This window comes from Malaclemys terrapin, chromosome 10 (assembly GCF_027887155.1).
Source record: "Malaclemys terrapin pileata isolate rMalTer1 chromosome 10, rMalTer1.hap1, whole genome shotgun sequence".
In the NCBI taxonomy this organism is placed as follows: domain Eukaryota; kingdom Metazoa; phylum Chordata; order Testudines; family Emydidae; genus Malaclemys; species Malaclemys terrapin.
This window is the reverse complement of record NC_071514.1, coordinates 7,127,626-7,147,337: the sequence shown is the minus strand read 5'-3', so window position 1 is coordinate 7,147,337 and position 19,712 is coordinate 7,127,626. Positions and strand designations below refer to the sequence as shown.

Genomic DNA, 19,712 nt, shown 5'->3' with positions numbered 1-19,712 from the left:
TTAATTAATCTGTCAGCCTGGATCCACTGACTAAGAGTGATGTGAAGATGTCACTGGATGAGTGAGTTCAGAATCCTTGTTACAAGTGTGTTTTGGTGTAAACTCGTATTTACTGGTAACTGCTTTTATTTTTTAGGCAGGAAGGCTTCCCTGTGATCTTAAAAGTGGAAGCCTCAGTTATATATTTTTATAGCATATCATAATGGTCCGTTTGGCATTCTAATCCAAGCTATGGACCTCTGAAAATATTTGTAGTGCTGATCGACCATTGTCTAGTGTGTTTCTAGTAGTCGCCACTTCTTAGGTCTGATGTACAAACAATTTTTGTACTAGTATAATTATTTTCATGGGTGGTGGTAGTGATTTTTTTTTTTTTTTATAAAAATAGTTATACCAGTACAACTCCTGCTGTGGATACAGTTCTACCAGTATATTTTATTCTCCTTGTATGGGAATGTCTATGCTGGTATAAAGCACTTTTATATGGGTCTGACTGCATTCATACTAGGGGGATTGTACTGCTTTAACTATACCAGTTATTAAAGTGGATTAACTTTTGTATGTAAACAAGCCTATGTTTTGGCAAATCCAGTATAGCAAATATTTCAGACAGATGTCAGAACACCAATTGTTATGTTCATGGTGGCTTTAGGGATTGCATTAACCCTCCTCATTTAATCCATAAAGGTGACTTTTAAAAATCTTCCTTTAGGAAAAGCTAACAAATGCCCTTTTTTCCCATATACATACCTGACTACCATTGACAATAATGGAAGCTGCACCTATTTTGAGACAAAGGCTCTGTTTATTATTTAACCCTACAGTACTTCTCTTCCTGCAGTGCGCAATGTCTGCAAGGTAATATTAACTACGTACGTGTGGACTCTTCAGGATATACAGTCCAGGTAACTCAGAGCAATGCTTCACAATCATCTGTTTTCACATACAGTTTGGCTAGGTTTTTCTGTGACGCTTACGCAAGCTGGAGCTTATGCTGAACCTCTCTTACGTATGGAAGCAGATGGTCTGTGCCTGTGTAGGATTCCAACTTGTTGCACGTGAAATGTATTAGTGAAAATACACGTGCAGCATTGCAAAACTGGTTATTGTCCATCTGGCTACAACTACAGCCCTGGATGCACATAATCCTTGTAGTAACAATCCAAATAATGTTAATATAAACTGAATATGTTAATTAGGTCAGTTGCACCTAGGAATTGTGCATAGGAATGTTGATACTTTAGTCTAGCAACAGCAGTATTTAAATTTATTTCCTAATGAATGGAAGTCTGGCTGTGAGTTGATTAGGTGCCTCTTCCTTGTTAGATCCACATTGTTCTTAGTTTTATATATGGTGCTGCTATGTCCTTTTTATATAAATTCTGCTTTTTTGATGTATTTATCCTTACTCATGAACATACCCTCCCTCTTGTTTGAAAAAATTATGGGCAGAACAGTTTTGTGAAAATTGACCTGATTCCAGCTACTTTTTATTTCTTCAGCAAGATTATAAGGAACTGCTGTGTAGGGATTTTTTTTTAACAAGTTCAGACTTTAGATTCCAAGTCTTGTTAGAAGACTTGCTATCGAGACTTGCCAGTTAACGTTATGCAAAAGGAAAACATCTATCAGCCCATCATAGATAAGAAATTAGGGAACTGGGATTCTTCATCTGTCTATGCAACAGAATCTTTATTTTTCACCAAACGGAGTCATTCATAGCCTAAATCTATTGGCACAATTGTAGGAATAATCCCTGTTCATCAGATTCCGCCCTTCTCTCCCTGCCATTCTGAGCACACAAAAACTTGTCCACACTAAACATTATTTGGTTTCTTTTTAAAGTTTATCTTCTAGATAATATAATAGCAACATCCCTCTAACAATAAGTGTGGTTATATCTCAGCCCTCACAGTAGCAGGGTCTGGAAAACAATGTGGGCAAAACCTCCCAAACGAAGGGCTTAGGAAAATGACTGATATGGCAGAGAGAGATGTTAAATCACGTAGAAATAAACTGTATGGGCTGACCCTCGTTATTCTGCATTTTTAATTTAAATAACTCGTAGGAATAAATGTGAGCGTGCTACATTTGAGTCTGATGGGGGGGGGGGGTTGTTTCTCCCAATGAGGCAGAGTTGGAGAAAGGGATATGTGTGTGCACAACAGTAATGTCAGCAATTCTCTCCTCTTTCCAGTAATCTCCTCTGGATTTGTGTGCGTCTCTTAAGATGCTCCAATGCCATCTCAGCAGTCACCTTCCACCTGCTCTTTAAACCCCAAGTGGGCCAGCTATGGGGGGGGGGGGGTGAAGAGGAGGGAAAGCCCTGGGGATTGCACTGCTGAGCTCTGACCTTGCTAGGGTTGCTGCTGGGTCATGTCAACTGGGCTAGGAGGAAGTGTATTTGTGCTTCCCCTCTACTATTCCCTGGCCACTGGCCTACCAGTCCATGGTTGAAACTGCCTACCCCTCCCCGCAACCCAGGGTCATCCTTAAACTGCATAAAGGGTGGAGAGGCTGAGCAGTGGCTTCCTGAGATGCCATTTTAGGCTCCATCTCCAGAAGAATTGCCAGTTAGTCCTTTCCCTGTACTCCGCTTTCTGGTTGGGAGAGGGAATGGAAGGAAGAATGGTGGATGGATGATGTGAGGAGCTATGTGGCAGTTGAGAATAGAGTGGGAATAGTGAGGGGAAGAAAGGGAAGTGGATGGAGAGTATTGAAAATATATGGGGAATTAAACTTGAATATAGTGGAGGATGGAAGTGGAGAATGAATGAGTCTTTATCATGCTGCAAACGAACCTGGAGTCGAGGTGACTTTTGGTGACTCCATGCCACACTGGGACTATATGCCACCTGTTCAAGTTATCATCACTTACCATGGGTACCAAAATAGAGCACTTGATCAGGGGATAGAAGAGAGGACTGTTGGCTGTCAAAGATTTGGAAAGCCATTTAAACTAACGAACTGAAAGTTCATATATGCAAATGAGTGGCAGTTACAGGCTCTTCTCTGGAAAAAGGATAAAAGAATAACTGCATGCTGGTTCTTCATAAGCACTTCTCTTGAGGTTAGAAATGTAGGGCCAAGAAGATAGATTAGCTGGTTCCAGGCACATTCTGGACATGTATAGATGTGCACTGCAGTGGAACCTAGAAAGTCTGTTTGGCAGAATGCAAACTGGCACGTGGAATAAAAAACCTGTCTCCTTTAATCGTCCATGGCAAGAGCTTAGTTGTCAGTTCCTCTGCGTGTGCGTGAGTGGACAGACCTGATTCTGCACAAGAACGGTATGTCGCTAATGTAGCGTTGAGCACAGACCATAGGTGGGCCATAGGACAGGCCTGCCCAGATGTGCAGCAGAATTACAGGGAGTAAGATCAACAGTCTGACCTCTATGAGAGAAGTGAAGTAATTGTGTTCACATGTTCAATATGAATCACATTTGGGTTCTGCAACTCTTTCTATCATCCAAAACGTGAACCCTGGAGATTTGGGCTAACCACAGAGCCCCTATTCCATGTTCATCACAAATTCCTTCATCTAATAATAAAGTTTAGCCCTTTATGTAAATATTTCTAGTATCTGACACCAAATACAGTTTGTAAGATTTTCAGTGTTGTTCATAGCGTAAACCGCTCTTTTACTTTACCAGAATCAGCAGCATATAGTACTTTTCACTTCTCTCTAAACTATGTTCAAAAGCTAAATTATTTTTATTTGCGGTCGTTAACATATATCTACTTTGCCTCACCTTTCATGTCTTTTTAAGGATTGGGCATGTGAAATGCTATTGCCCTACTGTTTCACATTACATTTACTGAGACTTCTTTTTATTTACTCATTTTCTACTAGATTGCAAAATATCAAGAGACAATATGAGCTGTCTGGATGACGTACCTTTTAAAATGTCCAAGAGCTTTGAAGATGACTCTGCGGAAGGCACCAACTTAATCAGTTTAGCCGACTTTGATATTCCTGACTGCACTGAGATCCTAGTGGGCACAATGGTAGGTTAGTCCCTGTTCTAAGAGCCTTTGTTAATTTTGATCCCAATATTCATATCCATGATATTAAGAGTAGCTTAGTATTTTTTCCCACTAAAAAGGAAAAAAAATCCTTGAAATATTTATTTCCTGGACCAAACTGACACCTTTTTTAGCAGTCTCATGCAAGGCCAAAGATTGGTAGGGCAAAGCCCAGATCCTGCTCTGGCCTGTGCCACAGGACCTGAAAGGGAATTTTGGCCAGCCAAAACTACCCATGCTGGCTAGGACATATGCTGCAGTGGGGTATATTCTGACAGACTAGGCCCTGTTCACATGACAGTTGAACGTTGTGTTTAAATGCACATGTTGGTTGCTAAACAGTTTTGTCAGTCATAGGAAACGGCTGTAGATTTCCCCCACTGGCTGGCTGTAGTACTTTTTTTATCACTATCATTTCAGTTGTTGTTATTCCAGAACCCACTAGTGCAGATTTCCTAGGTTACAGTTGTTGCTAGCACAGTTTCAACCATAGGATGGGTAGGATTTTAGTTGGAGTCCTCTGGAAAAAGAACTGCTTTGGTTTCAGAGATGTTCCACAAGTTCTCACCAATAGGTGGTGTCATTGCACTTTATTCTTGACTCTTCCTAACCGAGATGGATGCTGTTTACTCTTGCTTGGAGGAGCTGCAAAGTGTTAAAAACCACATCCCGCCTCTTCGCTAGTTCATTGTTGCTCAGCTCTGCTTTGCTCCCTATTTTAAATATCTCAGATATACCAAGAATAGTTTTTTGAAGGAGATTGCCGCATCTGTGCCTTACGCAACATGTGTAAAACAGGTAATTGCAGACTGAGAGGTGTGCAGTCTCCTGATTTGCACGTTTGTGTTTGCACAGACATACCAGTTGCCCCCTTCTCTCAAATTCTGACCTTCATATTTTGCTTTGGAAAAAACAATATTATTCTTCACTTGAATTTGATAAAAGATGCAAGATTGGATCTAAAATCTTTCCTCAACGTTTGATGTGTTTTAGCTCTGGGGACTTGGTTTAGGTCCATCTTCAATCATAACACTAGCAAGTACTAGGCCAGGGGTCGGCAACGTTCGGCACGCAGCTCACTGGGGTAAGCACCCTGGCGGGCCGGGCCAGTTTTATTTACCTGCTGACGCGGCAGGTTCGGCCGATCGCGGCCCCCACTGGCCGCGGTTCGCCGTCCCGGGCCAATGGGGGAGGCAAGAAGCGGCGCGGGCGAGCGATGTGCTGGCCGTGGCTTCTCGCCACCCCCCACCTTTCGCGTCAGCAGGTAAATAAAACTGGCCCGGCCCGCCAGGGTAAGCACCCTGGCGAGCCGCGTGCCGAACATTGCCGACCCCTGTACTAGGCCTTATTGTATGTAAGTAGTAAAAACAGAACTTGTGGCCTGACTATGGGGTATGTTTGTCTGACAGCCCAGAAGAGTTCTAGTCTGGCAAGCTCCAGGGCATGCTATGAGATTTATTTGCTCAATCGGGTCTTTAGACTTACATCACAAATATATTTACATTTTAAAACAAAGTATATGAAAATAGTACCTCTTCTACTTCCATGCCAATACCCTCAGTCCACAGTTCTGTGTTTCCCCTGCCCCAGTACCGTAGGTGCTAAATACTTAAAACAAGGCATAAGGCTTTGATTGTGAGCTCAACTCTGGAAGCTAGTTGGTTTCTAAGCATTACTCAGAGATTTAAAAAAACCCCGAAGTTCCAGTGTGAATTTATTTGAGTTGGATGTAATTATTTCTGAGAGGCGGATACAGTTCTATGTTCAGGATTACAGATACTGGGGCAGACTCTGTAAATTGGCATAACTCCCTTACCTGAGATGGAGCTCTGCTGATTTACACCAGCAGAGGATGTGGCCCACCCTGTCCCGTTGTACACCCCTTACTCTTGCAACTAGTTCTATTGTAAGCGTTACTCCGGTGAGTAAGAGTGAAGGTTTGAACCCATAAAAGTCTTTTAATTGACATCACATGAGGGTTGTTTTTTTTTTTTTTTAATAAATACTGAATTATTCTGTTTACTGCTATTTTACAGCATGATTTCTCATTAGAAAGAAAGGTGCTTTACTGGATTGAGGCTGCTTCTGGGCAAGAAACTCACTGGTATGAAGTTACTACTGATGTTGTGCCAACAGCTCCACCTTGCTGGCTGCTTTTGGTTGATCCTAAAGAAAACCATGTCATCAATACACAGAACGAGGAGACAACTGGTGGGAAAGCAAAGGATGGTGTGACGCCCACAACCTCTGTTCGGAGATGTGTAAGCCTAAATGCTGCTGATGTGAAATATGGCCCTCCCCCGCCCAGAGGTGCACCATCTGAGACGGAAAGTGAGGACTGGTACTCTGAAGAGAATGAGTATTCTGAGGATGATGAGTATTCCTCAACTACCGGTGAAGAAAGCAACAAAGAAGAAGAAAACATTTTGGACAGCAAATTTGTTGAAAGCGCCAGGCCTCAGCATTCCAGAGTTCACCAGTTTAGGCCAAGGACTTCTCCGGTATTGCTAGATCCACCTTCCGAAAACTGCTGCCACAAGCCAGTTACCGCAAATCTGATCAAGCAGAGAAGATCCATGATTTTATTTAATAATATGAAGAATGAGTTGGAAGAAGCCAAAAAGAAGTTAGCTGCTTTAGTGCATCCTTTAAATAGAGCATCTGTTGAAAGGAATCTGGCTCCAAGACCGTTTTCTCTTTACCAGCGCTCTCGAAGTAGCAGAAATCTTAGCTATGGACCTGCCTCGGATGTATCCTTGATGGGAACTTTAACCCCAACACCTCCACCTACCCCTTGCTGCAGTCCCAGGACACCTGCTGCTGCTAGATCAATACCTCCAATAAGAAACCATAAACCCACAGTTGCGGTAAGATATGGCTTTTTGATACTGTGTACCTCTGTCAATGCTACCTGTAGTAGTCACATAGCCCCATGTAAAGTGGGGTAAAGGGTGAGAGAGAAAGAAGACAATGCGACCCCTATAGCAGTATTTCCCAAACTTAGAAACTGAGGAAATCATAAACATTTGGCCTTCGTTATATGTTGAGGCTGAAAAAATTAATTGAGGAAAGCCCGAGTAGTGGTTGGGGGACGGGTTTTCACTAGAGCTGGTCTAAAAAATTTTGCTGAAATTTTTTTTTCAATGAAAAAAATGCCTTTTAGATGACATTTTTGTGAGATAGTTTCCATGTTCATCAAAGAACTACAACCATTTTGATTATTGCCAACTGCAAATGAAAAAACAGTTTTCAACAACTGAAAAAAATTTGTTCTTTTGGCAGTTTCAGAAGGGATCCCATGGACTGAACGAACATGAAGATTAAACTGCTTTCTCATCCCTCAGGTGCAGCTCAGGGTGGAAGTACTGCACTATAACAGTCTCTTTTTGTCCCTGTTTTGTTGGTAGAATGACTTCAGCTTTCACAGCTACCAATGCTGGCACCTTTTACCTGCACAAAATTCACTTTTAAAAAGTCTAAATGGAATAATTATGAACTAGTTCCATAGTTGCATTATAATGTCTGATCATGTCACCATAGAGTAAGTACCAGAAAATGACAGAATGAATGATGTAGTTCCTGTCATCTTAAATTTTCAAATTTGATCATAAGTACTTGAGAGATGTCAGACTTTTGTTACTTAAAAGCTACCGATACAGTGACCAGATAAATGAAAGGCAATGTCAAGTTACATGTACTTGCGTGAGATTTAGAGACGGTAATTATGGAGTGGTTATATGCCTATGCGTACTCTGTAAACTAAACCATTGTTAAATTTAATGACTTATCCATCATCCCAATCTTTTCAGCTATCCTACATCATACTGTATTCCATAAGCCCCTAACCGGGATGAGCACTTCTCAGCATGAGACATTTTCTAGCATCTCAGACGGCTTTGTCTCTCTCTCTCTTGCATATGGTTTTATATCTTTATACACACAACACATTCTTAAATAGGAGATGACGTGTTTAGATGGTCACTTTTTTTAAGACTTGGCCACCTGACTGTCATCCTCATTGATATTATAATCGTTTCCTGCTTGGCCAACCAACGGCCAGTAAAGAGCTTATTGGAGTTAGGAACAGGATTCCCTGAGAATTAGAAGCTGGATGTGATCAGTTTACCATATCAGCATCCTTTGATCTGTATCTGAACCAATGCCTAGATTTAATTAAGTCTAGTCTCATTTGAAGGGAGAGCTTGTGGACAAATTGTTGTAGCTGTCCCCGAGTAATAACTAGATTGGGTTCTTTTGTTTGTTTTTATTTGTAGAGTGCACAGCTTAAAGTTTTCCCAGATTTCCGGTCTGCAGACATTGTCATCTCTGTTCAGCGTTTCTCTGGAAACATAAATTCTGATCTCAGTAAGGTCATTTGAAGTAAACTTTAGAATACATTTGAACAGGATATATAACACACAAACTCACACGCATGATAGCTAATGTGTACTGTAACCAGTAGGGAATTGTTGCATTTATTGGAATTTTCCTCTGGTTGCCCAGTCTAATGAAATTACGTTAAATGACAAATGCTGAAATGCTGCTTTTGAACATCCACAATTACCTTGTTGTTCCAGAAGAGGAGAAAAAGGATTCTTTTAATAGTTCCCCATAGTACTAAATGCTAGTATCTTGTAAATGAATGTGTCTTAATTAGCGAACATAAAGTACTGTGTTTATTTTTCAGTCCCTCAGCCCCTATTCCTGCCTTCCACCCCCTTCTGCGGCTCTGCGACATCCAAGTTCCCACAGAACTCATCCAGATTCAACAGCTGACCTCCTCTCGGCATTAAGCCAAGAGGAACGTGACCTTATTGAGCCAGTTATAGCCTTGGGTTATCCGATACGCAGAGCAATCATCGCCCTCCAGAAGACGGGAAGACAAAGTTTAGGTCAGGTTAGTGGAGCCAGTATTGCTTTACTTAAATGGCATGGAAAATACTTGATAAAGGACAGTCATGTAAGAAGCTTTAGTGCAATATCATCTGGTAACTAGCCAAGTCTTAAAAGAGACGCCCAGTTCTGCTTTTGGGAAACTGTAGTAGTTTATCATACGTCCTAATAAGAACTGAAGTAATTCAGGATTTTTGCCTTGGAACTTCCATTTTTAAGTAATAAAATTGGCTTGCATTATCTTCAGCCACATTCTCACAGGCAGTAATAGTTGTTGTTTTACTGTTTGATAGTGTTCTATTTATTGTATAGAACCAAAAACCTACATCAGTGACATAAACCACAATGTTATTTTGAAGAGCAGATTTCTTGTGTTCATGGTATGGAAACATTTTTGCTAACAGATTTTTTTTTCTCGGTCATTGGATCAATATGATTTATCGCCCTGGCTCATCTAGTCAGAACTGGAGTGTATAATTCCCTCTGAGAGTTCTTGCTTTTTCACCAGAATTAAAGAATTTGTTTCAGAATTGTGATTAGTCACTGAATATGTACAAATAATGCCTTTGCGTTATACTGGGTCATGAAAGATTCTAATTTGTCACCAATGCATATGTATCACTTATAGTTATATTACTGGATCCTTCTCTACACTAACTAGTATCTGAGCACATGCCAATCTTTAATGTATTTATCCTTGCAACACCCCTATGAGGTAGGAGAGTACTGTTATCCCATTTTACAGATGGGGAACTGAGGCCTAGAGAGAGACTAAGGCCTGGTCTACACTTGGGGGGGAGGGGAGGAGGTCGATTTAAGATACACAACTTGAGCTACGAGAATAGCGTAGCTGAAGTCGATGAATCTTAGATCGAATTAAAATTACTAACTTCGCGTCCTCGCGGCGCTGGATCGACGGCCGCCACTCCTCTGTCGACTTTGCTTCCGCCTCTCGCACTGCTGGAGTTCAGCAGTGACGGGAGAGTGATCGGGGATCGATTTATCGTGTCTACACTGCACACGATAAATCAATCCCCGATAGATCGATCGCTACCCGGCGGGTAGTGTAGACGTACCCTCAGTGACTTGCTGAACATCACACAGGAATTTTGTGGCAGAGCAGGGAATTGGATCTAGGTCTCCAAGTGATCGGCTAGCACCCTATCCACTAGATCATCCTTCCCAGACCAGTTCTGCTGTTAAATGCAAGTATTTCTGTAATCCAGATTGGTGAATATTATTTATTCTACTCATAAAGGCTTAAAACAAGCCAGGCACAGAGAAGTGGGCAAAGTGCAGCCTACATCCCCTGTGTAGTTGATGGAGTCATGCAATGTGCTCCTGACCATGGCTGCCATCATCTTTACTATGGAGGGTACAGCCCACAGAAGCTATACATCCCAGCAGGCAGTGCTCCATATTACAGATGAGGTTGGCTGCAATCTGCTCAATTTTATGCAAATTGACTGCGGCCCTCAGGTTCTCACAAAGTTACCAGTGCAGCCCTTAGCTAAATATACGGTTGTATCCTTCTGCTCCCTACGCTGGTCTCTCTCTTTCACCAGCATGATCTCCTCTCTTTTCTCTGGTTGTGTAGGGACACAGCCAAGAGGAAATACAATGGTTAACCGTGAAGACTTCCAGTCTCAAATTACCAGTGTAAGTCTGACCAAATTAGGCTAAAGACCTTGCAGGAAAAAAAGTTTGAAAAGAAAAATCGAGACTATTCATTGCTTCTTAGTGTCATGCTGGGTTGCAGTGTGGTGCTGACAGCTACAGGCAGGGTGATTGGTAGTAACATCATACGGTAGCCAAAAATCACTGCATTCTTTGTGGTGTTGAGTAAATCTGCCGGAAACTACCCTGATTCCCAAAGCAAGAATTTTTAAGGCGTCAGCCTTAAAGAGGCAGCATTACCCCAATTCTGACCAAAGCACATGGTTAAAAGGCTCATACGGGGATAGCCATAATGGGTCAGTGGTCCATATAATCCAGTGTCCTGGCTCCACCAGTCACCAGTACCAGGTGGTTCTGAGGGATGTGGAAGAATTCCAAAGTGGATGGGCAATTGTGGAATAACCTGCCCACAATGGAAGTCTCTTCCTAACCCCTATCAGTTAGTGGGTGGCTTATGGCTGACACTGAAGTAATAGTTCTTCAAAACGTTTTGATAGTCCTTGTTCATTCCCTGTGGGGCACCTGGCATTAGCCACTCTCGGAAGACAGGATACTGAGCTAGATGGACCTTTGGTCTGACCCAGTATGGCCGTGCTTATGTTTTATGTTTCTAATGTAACTGTTCTCATTATCTGCATAAATGCCCATTCTTTTTTTAAATTCTTCTAACTCTTGGCCTCAACTATACTATTACGATATAGTTGTGAGTTCTGCAGGCTGACTATGCATTGTGTAAGAAAGTTCTATCAGTTTTAAATTTGCTGTCATTCCACTTTATTGACTGTCCTATTGTTCTGGGAACACAGAATATTTTAGGGATGTTTTTAACAGTGGGTTTCCCCGCCCTTGGTCCAAAGCTTGCTCCCAGGGAAGAATAGTGGTTTTCCCCAGTCCTTCATCCTGAAGCCATCACTTTTCTCCTTTTTGGTTCGACCTAATCTTGCAGTCTGTGCCACTCCTGTGCTTCATCTCTGGCTGTGAGGATGGAACTTACAGGCTGCTCTCTGAATTGGCTGGCAAGACACTGGGAGTTTAAAACCAGTGTACAATGCAACCTGTTTTAAGCAGCCACCTATGGAATCATCAGAAGTTGGTGGCCTAGGAGAGATGGGCCTTTTTAGTGAGGGTCAAACAAACTTGTAATGGAAATCTTGGGAATACATTCAAGGGAATGTGTAAGCCATGGGCTTGTTAACTGGAGTGGATTTAGTTTGAGTCATTGCATTGCTTTTCTTTGATATGAAAAAACAAATATTTTTTCTGCATAGCATGACAGGTAACATAATGAGGAGGGGAGGACGGATAAATTACCGAGCTACAAGTGTACCGAAGAACTTCATGTTCCAAAGATTATAATGCCAGAATAAAAACCCCTTTAAGAAGTTTTCTCTGATATAAGATGCTCGCACTGAGGCTACCTGGTGTTTATAACCATCCTCAACCTCATTATAAGACCCAGGAAAAACCCCAGAGAGAACAGCTTATGATAGGAGCAAGCATTCAACTGTCTATGTATTTAGTTTTAGTTTTGCAGAGCATGCCTATCTAACGTTTTGTGGGTGCATTAATATTCTTGAAGACTAAATGCAAAACTTGTTGTTCCTAAATCCATTCCTCCAGGGTAAGCTAGCTACATTCTTTCTCCACCTCCACAGGCAAAAGATTAGTCTATACTGTACCATGAGGTCAATAAGTCACAATATTTAAAAAACTGTTTTTGTTTAGTCTTACTGGTGGTTTTTTATAATGCTGAAATCATCCTGTTTATGCCAGTTTTGCACAAGATCCATACTCTGCTTACACAAAATGTCAGGTTCTCTGAATTGTTTGCTTCTGCAGTGAACGTTGTAAGCCAATGTCCCTGTTAATGGCCAAAGAAATATTGTCAACAGCACTGGCTTTTTAGGAAGGAAGGTCATGAGACAAATAAAAACAGCAAGTTATTCATGTAAATGGCAAGCAAATAGAGGCTGTAATATTTGATATGATAATACCAAGTGAATGTAGGTTGTGCTTTTTAATCCTCATTACCACACTGCGGGAGAAATGAGTATTCGGCCAAATTTTTTTCTTAGCTTTAGAAAGCCTTTTTTTATTTTTATTTTTGGACATTTAGCAAGTTTTATGATCTTTTCGTGAATCCCTCTACTGGCTTTGATGCTGTTAGTCTGGCAGTGGGCCACTCATTTTCTTTTACTTTGGAGATTATAAATCAAATTCTCCTCTGGCATCAACAGACACCACTTCACTGAAGTCTATGGAGTTGCACCCGCTTACACCAAAGTGGTGAATTTGGCCCTGGCTTTTTTTACCATTATATATTTAATTTATTGTTTGTCACATAAGTTTTTGGGCAGTGAATGGCTTATGTGATATTTATAAGATACCACTGGGAATTGTGCTGTCAGCACTCCAAGAACAACGAGGAAAGCCAAAAATAACTGTTTACTTTCAGTAATGATGGCAAACGGGCCTCCTTTGGGGTGGGAGGCATATTCTGCTCTATATTCTGGAGCAAGACCCTAGAGGGTTGAAGTTTTGAACATCAATAGTGACACTGAGGATGGCAGGTTAGAGTTCAGCACTATCTAGCACTTTAATGATACAGTCTTTAAAAAAAACAAACAAACTTTAAAATATTTTCCCCCCACATCAAGCAGAGTTCAGATTTCTGGATTCCCCGAGGGAGGGGGTGTCCCTCTCTTTGTTCATATTTCCCACACCCAGAGAATGGGAAGATCTTAGATGATTATCTTCTCCAGGGAAGTGATGAAAGTCCTGCTGTCTGAGTCACTGAAAACTCATAGAAACAAAACATCAGGCAACGAATTGAATGGAACAAGTTTGCGTTGACTCTTTCCCATCTCTTTTTTAAATTTGTGATACTCCCTCTACTCCGTATCTAAAAACTGGTGCAAAAACACAGCTGACCTTAATGGAGACTGAAAGACAAACTGTCTAGTCCCCTGAAGTGTGGCTGTAACATACAGCTTTCTCCAGCTTGTGGGATAATTGTACAATGCACAAATTACTTATATTCCATGCGTTTCTTGTTACAATCCTAGTCTATTCTCCAATCCCAAATTCAATCTGAACAGTCCAGCGTTAGCACCATTGGGCACCTAAGAATTTAGCCTAATTAAGAAAAACATCCAATTTTGCACTTTTTAAAAAAAGTAAAGGGCCAAATCCTTAGGTGATATAAATCAGTGTAGCTTACTCAAGCTACCCTGATTTGCACCAGCTGACGATCTGGCCCACACTGAAGGAATGTTTGCATAAATAAGCCTCATACAATACCAGGGCTGAAATCCTGGCCCTACTGAAGTCAGTGGGCCCAGAATTTTATGAAGCAGGGGGCCCAGCCTCTCAATCAGGAAAGGTCCATCATGGTGGAACAATTTGTCCCTCCCTGTACATCTGGCTCTGGGTAATCAGACCCTCATCCCCTCGAGGAGTTCTGGTGACACCTCAGTCATAAGAACAACCTCCAAGACGGAGCCTCCATATTGCAGTGGTGGACTGGCAGACTCCTTCAATCAAAGATTTCATATACAGGCAATATATTTTGATTGCTGCTCACCCTCTCTCCCGGAGGTTATATTAACCCAGTTTCTTTGCTGTCTCTCTGTTGTAGTTTCTCAGTTACCTTCGTGCCTGTGACAGGTTGCTGAAACAGGGCTATGAAGAAGGGCAGGTGGAAGAGGCAATGGAAATGTTCCAGTACTCGGAGAAGAAGGTCAGAAGCAGTTAGGTGCCTTCAGAGCAAAGAGTAATGTTGCGTAGGCCTTGTATTAGAGGTGGGACTGAATCAAACCCCCAGCACGACCTCCAGAACCCCTTTCCTTGTGGGCTACACTGAGCTGTTGAGGAATCCAGCTCCACCTCACACAGGGAGTGCAGAGTATTGGTGAATGGCTCCATTACTGCCCCCACCCCTTGCAGGGGAAACACTCTGGTTCCATAGCCCCTGCACTGATGAATTCTATACCACATGGGCACCAGCCTCCCCAGTGGTCCATCTATCTACTAGTTCCACAATGAGTTGCCAAGGCCCCTATGCAGGCTCTCCCCTGTGTGCCTTCCTTTCCCCAGATGGCAGAGCCCTGGCACTGTGACTGTGTGTGTTGGCATTTATGAAGTCACTTTTGGCCAAGGGTGTTGGGAGGTGCCCCTAATAGTGTGAAAAGCTGGCACGGAAGAGGATAAGCACTACTGAATTTTGGGTCTGGACTGTTTGGCATAACCCCAACTTTCACAACACGCAGGATTGCACCTTTCCCTTCTGCTGACTTAGTTGCAGATGAGAGGCTGTGGAAAATACCGAGGCCAGTAAAGGTCTGGTGCAAGAATGAAGGATATTGGAGGGGAGGGGAGGAGGAGGGGAAGCACTAAAAATAAATACCAGCTCATACTCAGTATTTTTTTCTGATTTGATACATCTTTTTCATGTAACTACCGTATTTCATAATATAGACTGAAATTCTATTTTGTTATCCGATAATGGTAATATTTCCCCCCAAATGAGTAGTATTTCACCATACTATTGGATAGGGGCCACTTCACCAATTCCCAAAGGGTGTCAATCTGGTTCTGAAGTGAGTGACTGTTTTATCATAAACAGTACTGAAATAAAGAAACAATAGTTGTTACCTGCCATTAAAAACTAGCCCCTCTGTCTGTTCCGTCCATGGAGTGTGTCCAGAAAAAGGACATTTTCTCTCTTTTAGAGAGGTGGGACCAGATTTACCACTGGTGCCGATGGGTGTCACGCCACTAAGTCAGTGGACTGGTGTCCACTTTTATCTGTGGTGAATTTGGCCCAGGGTTTTCAAACTATTCTGTTCCTAGTTCTGCCTGAGCAGCCCCTGCACATATCTGGAGCCTCATTGACTTCTTTGGGGCCCTGCCTAAGCACAGGAATTCACCTGTATGGAGCAGCATTCAGAATCAGGGCTTTACCATCCACATTCTGTGCCATTGATTTCAACATTGTTCTTTAAACGTAATGAATCCTGCTCGATCATATAGCTCGGTTGCATCTTTTCACATACTGCTGCTTCTGCTGAAACCTTACAATGAATCGAGAATGATCAAATAACTTCCTTTCTGTTCCTTTTTTCCCCCCAGGCAGCTGAATTCCTGCATCTTTTAGTGCAATTTAAGGATATGGGTTTCCAGCAAGCCGAAATCAAAGAGGTTCTTCTGCTTTATGAGAATCATAGAGATAAGGCACTAGAAGAGCTGATGACACGAACACAGTGACCAAATCTCTGGTAACAGTGACATCTTTTCATCTCTAGATTGACCACACCATAGCCCCATGCATGTCAGTTTCATTCTAGACGCAGTGAAAGATATGACTACAGCCCCTCAGAAATAAACCATTAAAGTTGCATCTCATTTTCTCCTCACTTTCTGTGAACATCTATTATAAGTGGCTTTGTCACTGTACCATGGCAGTGGCTTTATATCAGAATTTTTTCTCTGCACCCCCACTTTCCACATGCACACCTTGACTATCTCACTGTTTTGGATAAAATGGAATTGGATCCAAGCGGCCATGTGGCTTAAATTCTGCAAAAACCAGGGCATGGCTTATAAGGCTTTGCAAAACATGGCCTCTTCAGTCACTCTGGGATCACATACAGTATAGTCTCTGTTTTTTCTATAGTACAATACCAGCAAATATAGCCAGATGTGAGCTTTACAAAACACAAACCAACAGAAGAGGTGTTTTTTTTTTTTATATAAAAGCAGAACATTTCCCCAGAAAATTAGTTCCTGTTTTCTTGAGATGAGTCTTGGTCCTGTCTGAAGTGTGTAACCAAATTCTAGATTTCAGCCAAATAACGTTGGCTTCCCATTTAAAAGGAGAAAGGTAAAATGAATACAATATTTAACTGAGTGTAAGAGAAGAAAACAGGCTTCTGTTGTAATTTTGTTGGTAACTAATATATCATGTTTATCCAGTAAGATGAAAAATGGCTTATGCAAGACCTATGCCCTGCATGTACAGGAATTTTCATGAAATTTGGAAGAGAACTGAAGGAATGATTCTGCTCTGTGTCCAACTGAAGAAAGTGTGGGGAAGAGCACAGTTCCAGAAGGTGGGAAGCAGTGGCTCAAATAATCAAGTTTTGCACAGTCTTCAAGATCTGGAAAATTTGGATGTAGGTTTTTTTCTGGTGTAACTGACATACAAAGAATGTACCGGATCCAAATCACCACCTTGGGTGTCTCTCTGCCCTTTGCAACGTTACAGGGAGAGTGTTGTCACATAGATGAACTCAAGCATTTGATTTTCCTTTGAATTAGTCATAGATGTAATTGCTTGTGAGTAAGGGATATTTTCTTTTTTTCTTAAATGTGTCTTTTCCTATGAAAATGCCAACTGGTACAACTTAGCAGGGACAGTCCTTAATTAGTTGCAAAATATTTACCGTTTTCCATTGTGTCCAATCTATTTCAGCTGAGTTAAACAATCTGTCCTTACGTTTCTCCCCCATGTTCCCATTTATAGCTTTAAATATCGTTGTTTGGGAAATGTCCCTCTGTTACTGCTTGATATCCGCCCATCCTCCTTAGGTGTCACTGCAGGGCTGGAACACTGGCTCTTGAAAGAGAGGTGGGTGATCTCATGGTTAAGGCACTAGACTTTGACAAGGGGACTTGAGTTCAATTCCCAGCTCTGCTACAGGCTTCCTGTAGGACTTGGTACAATCTCTTAATCGCAGTTATGAAATGGAGGTAAACTTTTCCCGCCCTTTGTCTGTTTTAAATAGACTGTAGACTCTTTGGAGCAAAGACTCTCTCTTGTTTTGGCATGCCATGGACCGGGTACACGTCTCAGGAAGTCTTGATTGTCTCGTCTATGGCTGTGTCACAGATCCTAATGAGCGCCCTTGCTTGGCCACACGCTAGGATTGCTGTGAGGGGAATCTAAGCCTTTGTCCTCTGGCTCCCCGGAGCCTGACCAGAGCCCATCCACTGCCCCAATCTCGAGGTCCCTGGGCACACTCTCAAGGCACAGACCTTCTATCTGACACCCCCTCCAAGGGTTGGAACCTGCTGACCACCCACCTAGCCCCTCTGGGCACAGCACTGGCCCTCCAGACTCCCCGGTACTTAAACATGCGCCTCTCCTGAAGTCCACCCAAAAGGTGCGAAGCTTCTAGGTTACAGGTTAATTCTCTCAGGGGCTCACAGTAGTTGTGATGCAGTCAACACACACACGTTGCCCAGTCGAACATGGCTATGCTCTTAACAGATCAAGCACAGGAGAGTACAGATCATACAAACCCTCCTAAATACAGTGTCCCTCATGGGCTTAACCTTCCCTTGGGGTCTTTGGGAATCATCTGTCTTCCAGCAGGCAGGCAATGTCCTCCACCCTCATGCCTACCCTGCCCCTGCAGCGGACTACCTCACCATCATCTGGGGCAAAATGGCTCTCTCCCCCGGTCTCCTCCGGTGAGTCCCTTTAGTCTCCCACTAGGGTCACCTGCTTTTTTTTTGTTCTCCTGGTAACTTTCCATTACTTCCAAACCCTACTCCCTTCAGACAACCGGAGGAAGCGTCTTGTCCCAGCTGCAGGAACAAATACCCCCATTGTCCTTGTTTCGAATAGACGATTGCAACTCACTCACCGTTGTCCCTGGCCAGCAGAAACATAACACCACCCTGCTCATTCATGGTGGAGCCACATACAAGTAGGCTTCCCGTGACACAGTCATTTCATAAAATCGTCCCTCATTCAGAAGTGGTAGCGACAGAACCCCCAGTTCATCACAGACTAGACGGGAATCGCTTTGATCCCTAAGCTTTCCATGCTTCCCCTTTGTCTGTATATAACTGAAGAGAGCAATATGGCTGTCCTACTGGAGAGATGCTCAAGCTACCGATATATGTTGTAAATACAAAGCACTGAAACAAACCGAGACAATCCTGAAACCTTGACTGGTATGAGTAGTCCCAATGAGATCAAAGGGACTACTCCAGTGAGTAACTCTAAATCTGCATATTAACACTTGGTCTCCCAATCAGAACACATGCTTTAAAAAAAATTAGTTTGCCCGGTAAGTTAGTTCTCTGTGTGACAGGAATTCTGCATCCGTATCTGTCACATACATACTTTTCCTTTCCTCACTTCCTTGCAGAAATTTTTCACTTAGTTACACGAACATTTATTTTTGAACACAGTCCATATAAGGCAAGTCCATTCTACAGACAGAATTTTTCATCCCATTTATTGTTGCCAAGATGATGTCACTTTAGGAGAAAAAAAAAGTCTTGCAAAATGTTAACATCTGATTAAAGAAACAGTTTAAAATCTAACTTTGTCTTCAGAGAAGTACACATAATTAAGATGTAAGGGAATAGATAACTGTTGTGTGTTCCACTCCAGTGACTACAAAACATTCTGACTGCAGTATCTTTAGGGTAGGAAATAACATTTGCAGATGGTTTTGTGCCCACTTATGGTAGAAGGGGTCACTGTGCCTAATGGTCTGTGGTTGAAAGTTTGTGTCGAGATATTTTTTTGGCCTTGTATAGCTGATTTCCCCCCACCTGTTCTTCTTCGAACAATTCTCCTTTCAGCCCTACACAGCTGGCAGTTCTATGTACAGGTGGCTTATCATTTTTACTTTGTTGTGTGTTACTTTCACTTTAGTTTTATGGACAGGTTGATTTAATCCAGGAGTAGGCAACCTATGGCATGGCACGGGAGCTGATTTTCAGTGGCACGCACACTGCCCGGGTCCTGGCCAGCGGTCGGAGGCGGGGGGGGGGGGGGGGGGCGGGCTCTGCATTTTAATTTAATTTTAAATGATGCTTCTTAAACATTTTAAAAACCTTATTTACTTTACATACAACAATAGTTTAGTTATATCTTATAGACTTATAGAAAGAGCCCTTCTAAAAACATTAATATGTATTACTGGCACACGAAACCTTAAATTAGAGTGAATAAATGAAGACTCAGCACACCACTTCTGAAAGGTTGCCGACCCCTGATTAATCAATGTATTCTTGCCTTGCACACTGAATCCCAACACATTTTTCTTCTCTAAATGTTACAACTCTAGGACACTTTGTATTTTAGTCTTGTGT

At 42.2% G+C, this 19,712-nt stretch overlaps 1 protein-coding gene across 2 annotated transcripts; it reads left to right on the top strand.

The window, feature by feature from the left end:
- Nucleotides 1-3,829: 3,829 nt before the first annotated feature.
- On the top strand, nucleotides 3,830-19,383 carry UBAP1L (ubiquitin associated protein 1 like). Of its 2 annotated transcripts, XM_054042455.1 has the most exons (6): nucleotides 3,830-4,010; nucleotides 6,065-6,895; nucleotides 8,716-8,925; nucleotides 14,236-14,337; nucleotides 15,729-15,874; nucleotides 16,618-19,383. In XM_054042455.1, the coding sequence occupies exons 1-5, from the start codon at nucleotides 3,879-3,881 to the stop codon at nucleotides 15,861-15,863; spliced, it is 1,410 nt and encodes a 469-aa protein (XP_053898430.1). In that variant the 5' UTR covers nucleotides 3,830-3,878; the 3' UTR covers nucleotides 15,864-15,874; nucleotides 16,618-19,383. The 2 variants fall into 2 exon arrangements, with proteins under 2 accessions (XP_053898430.1, XP_053898429.1); XM_054042454.1 differs by lacking the exon at nucleotides 16,618-19,383 and having other exon boundaries at nucleotides 15,729-16,067.
- The last annotated feature ends 329 nt before the right edge of the window (nucleotides 19,384-19,712 follow it).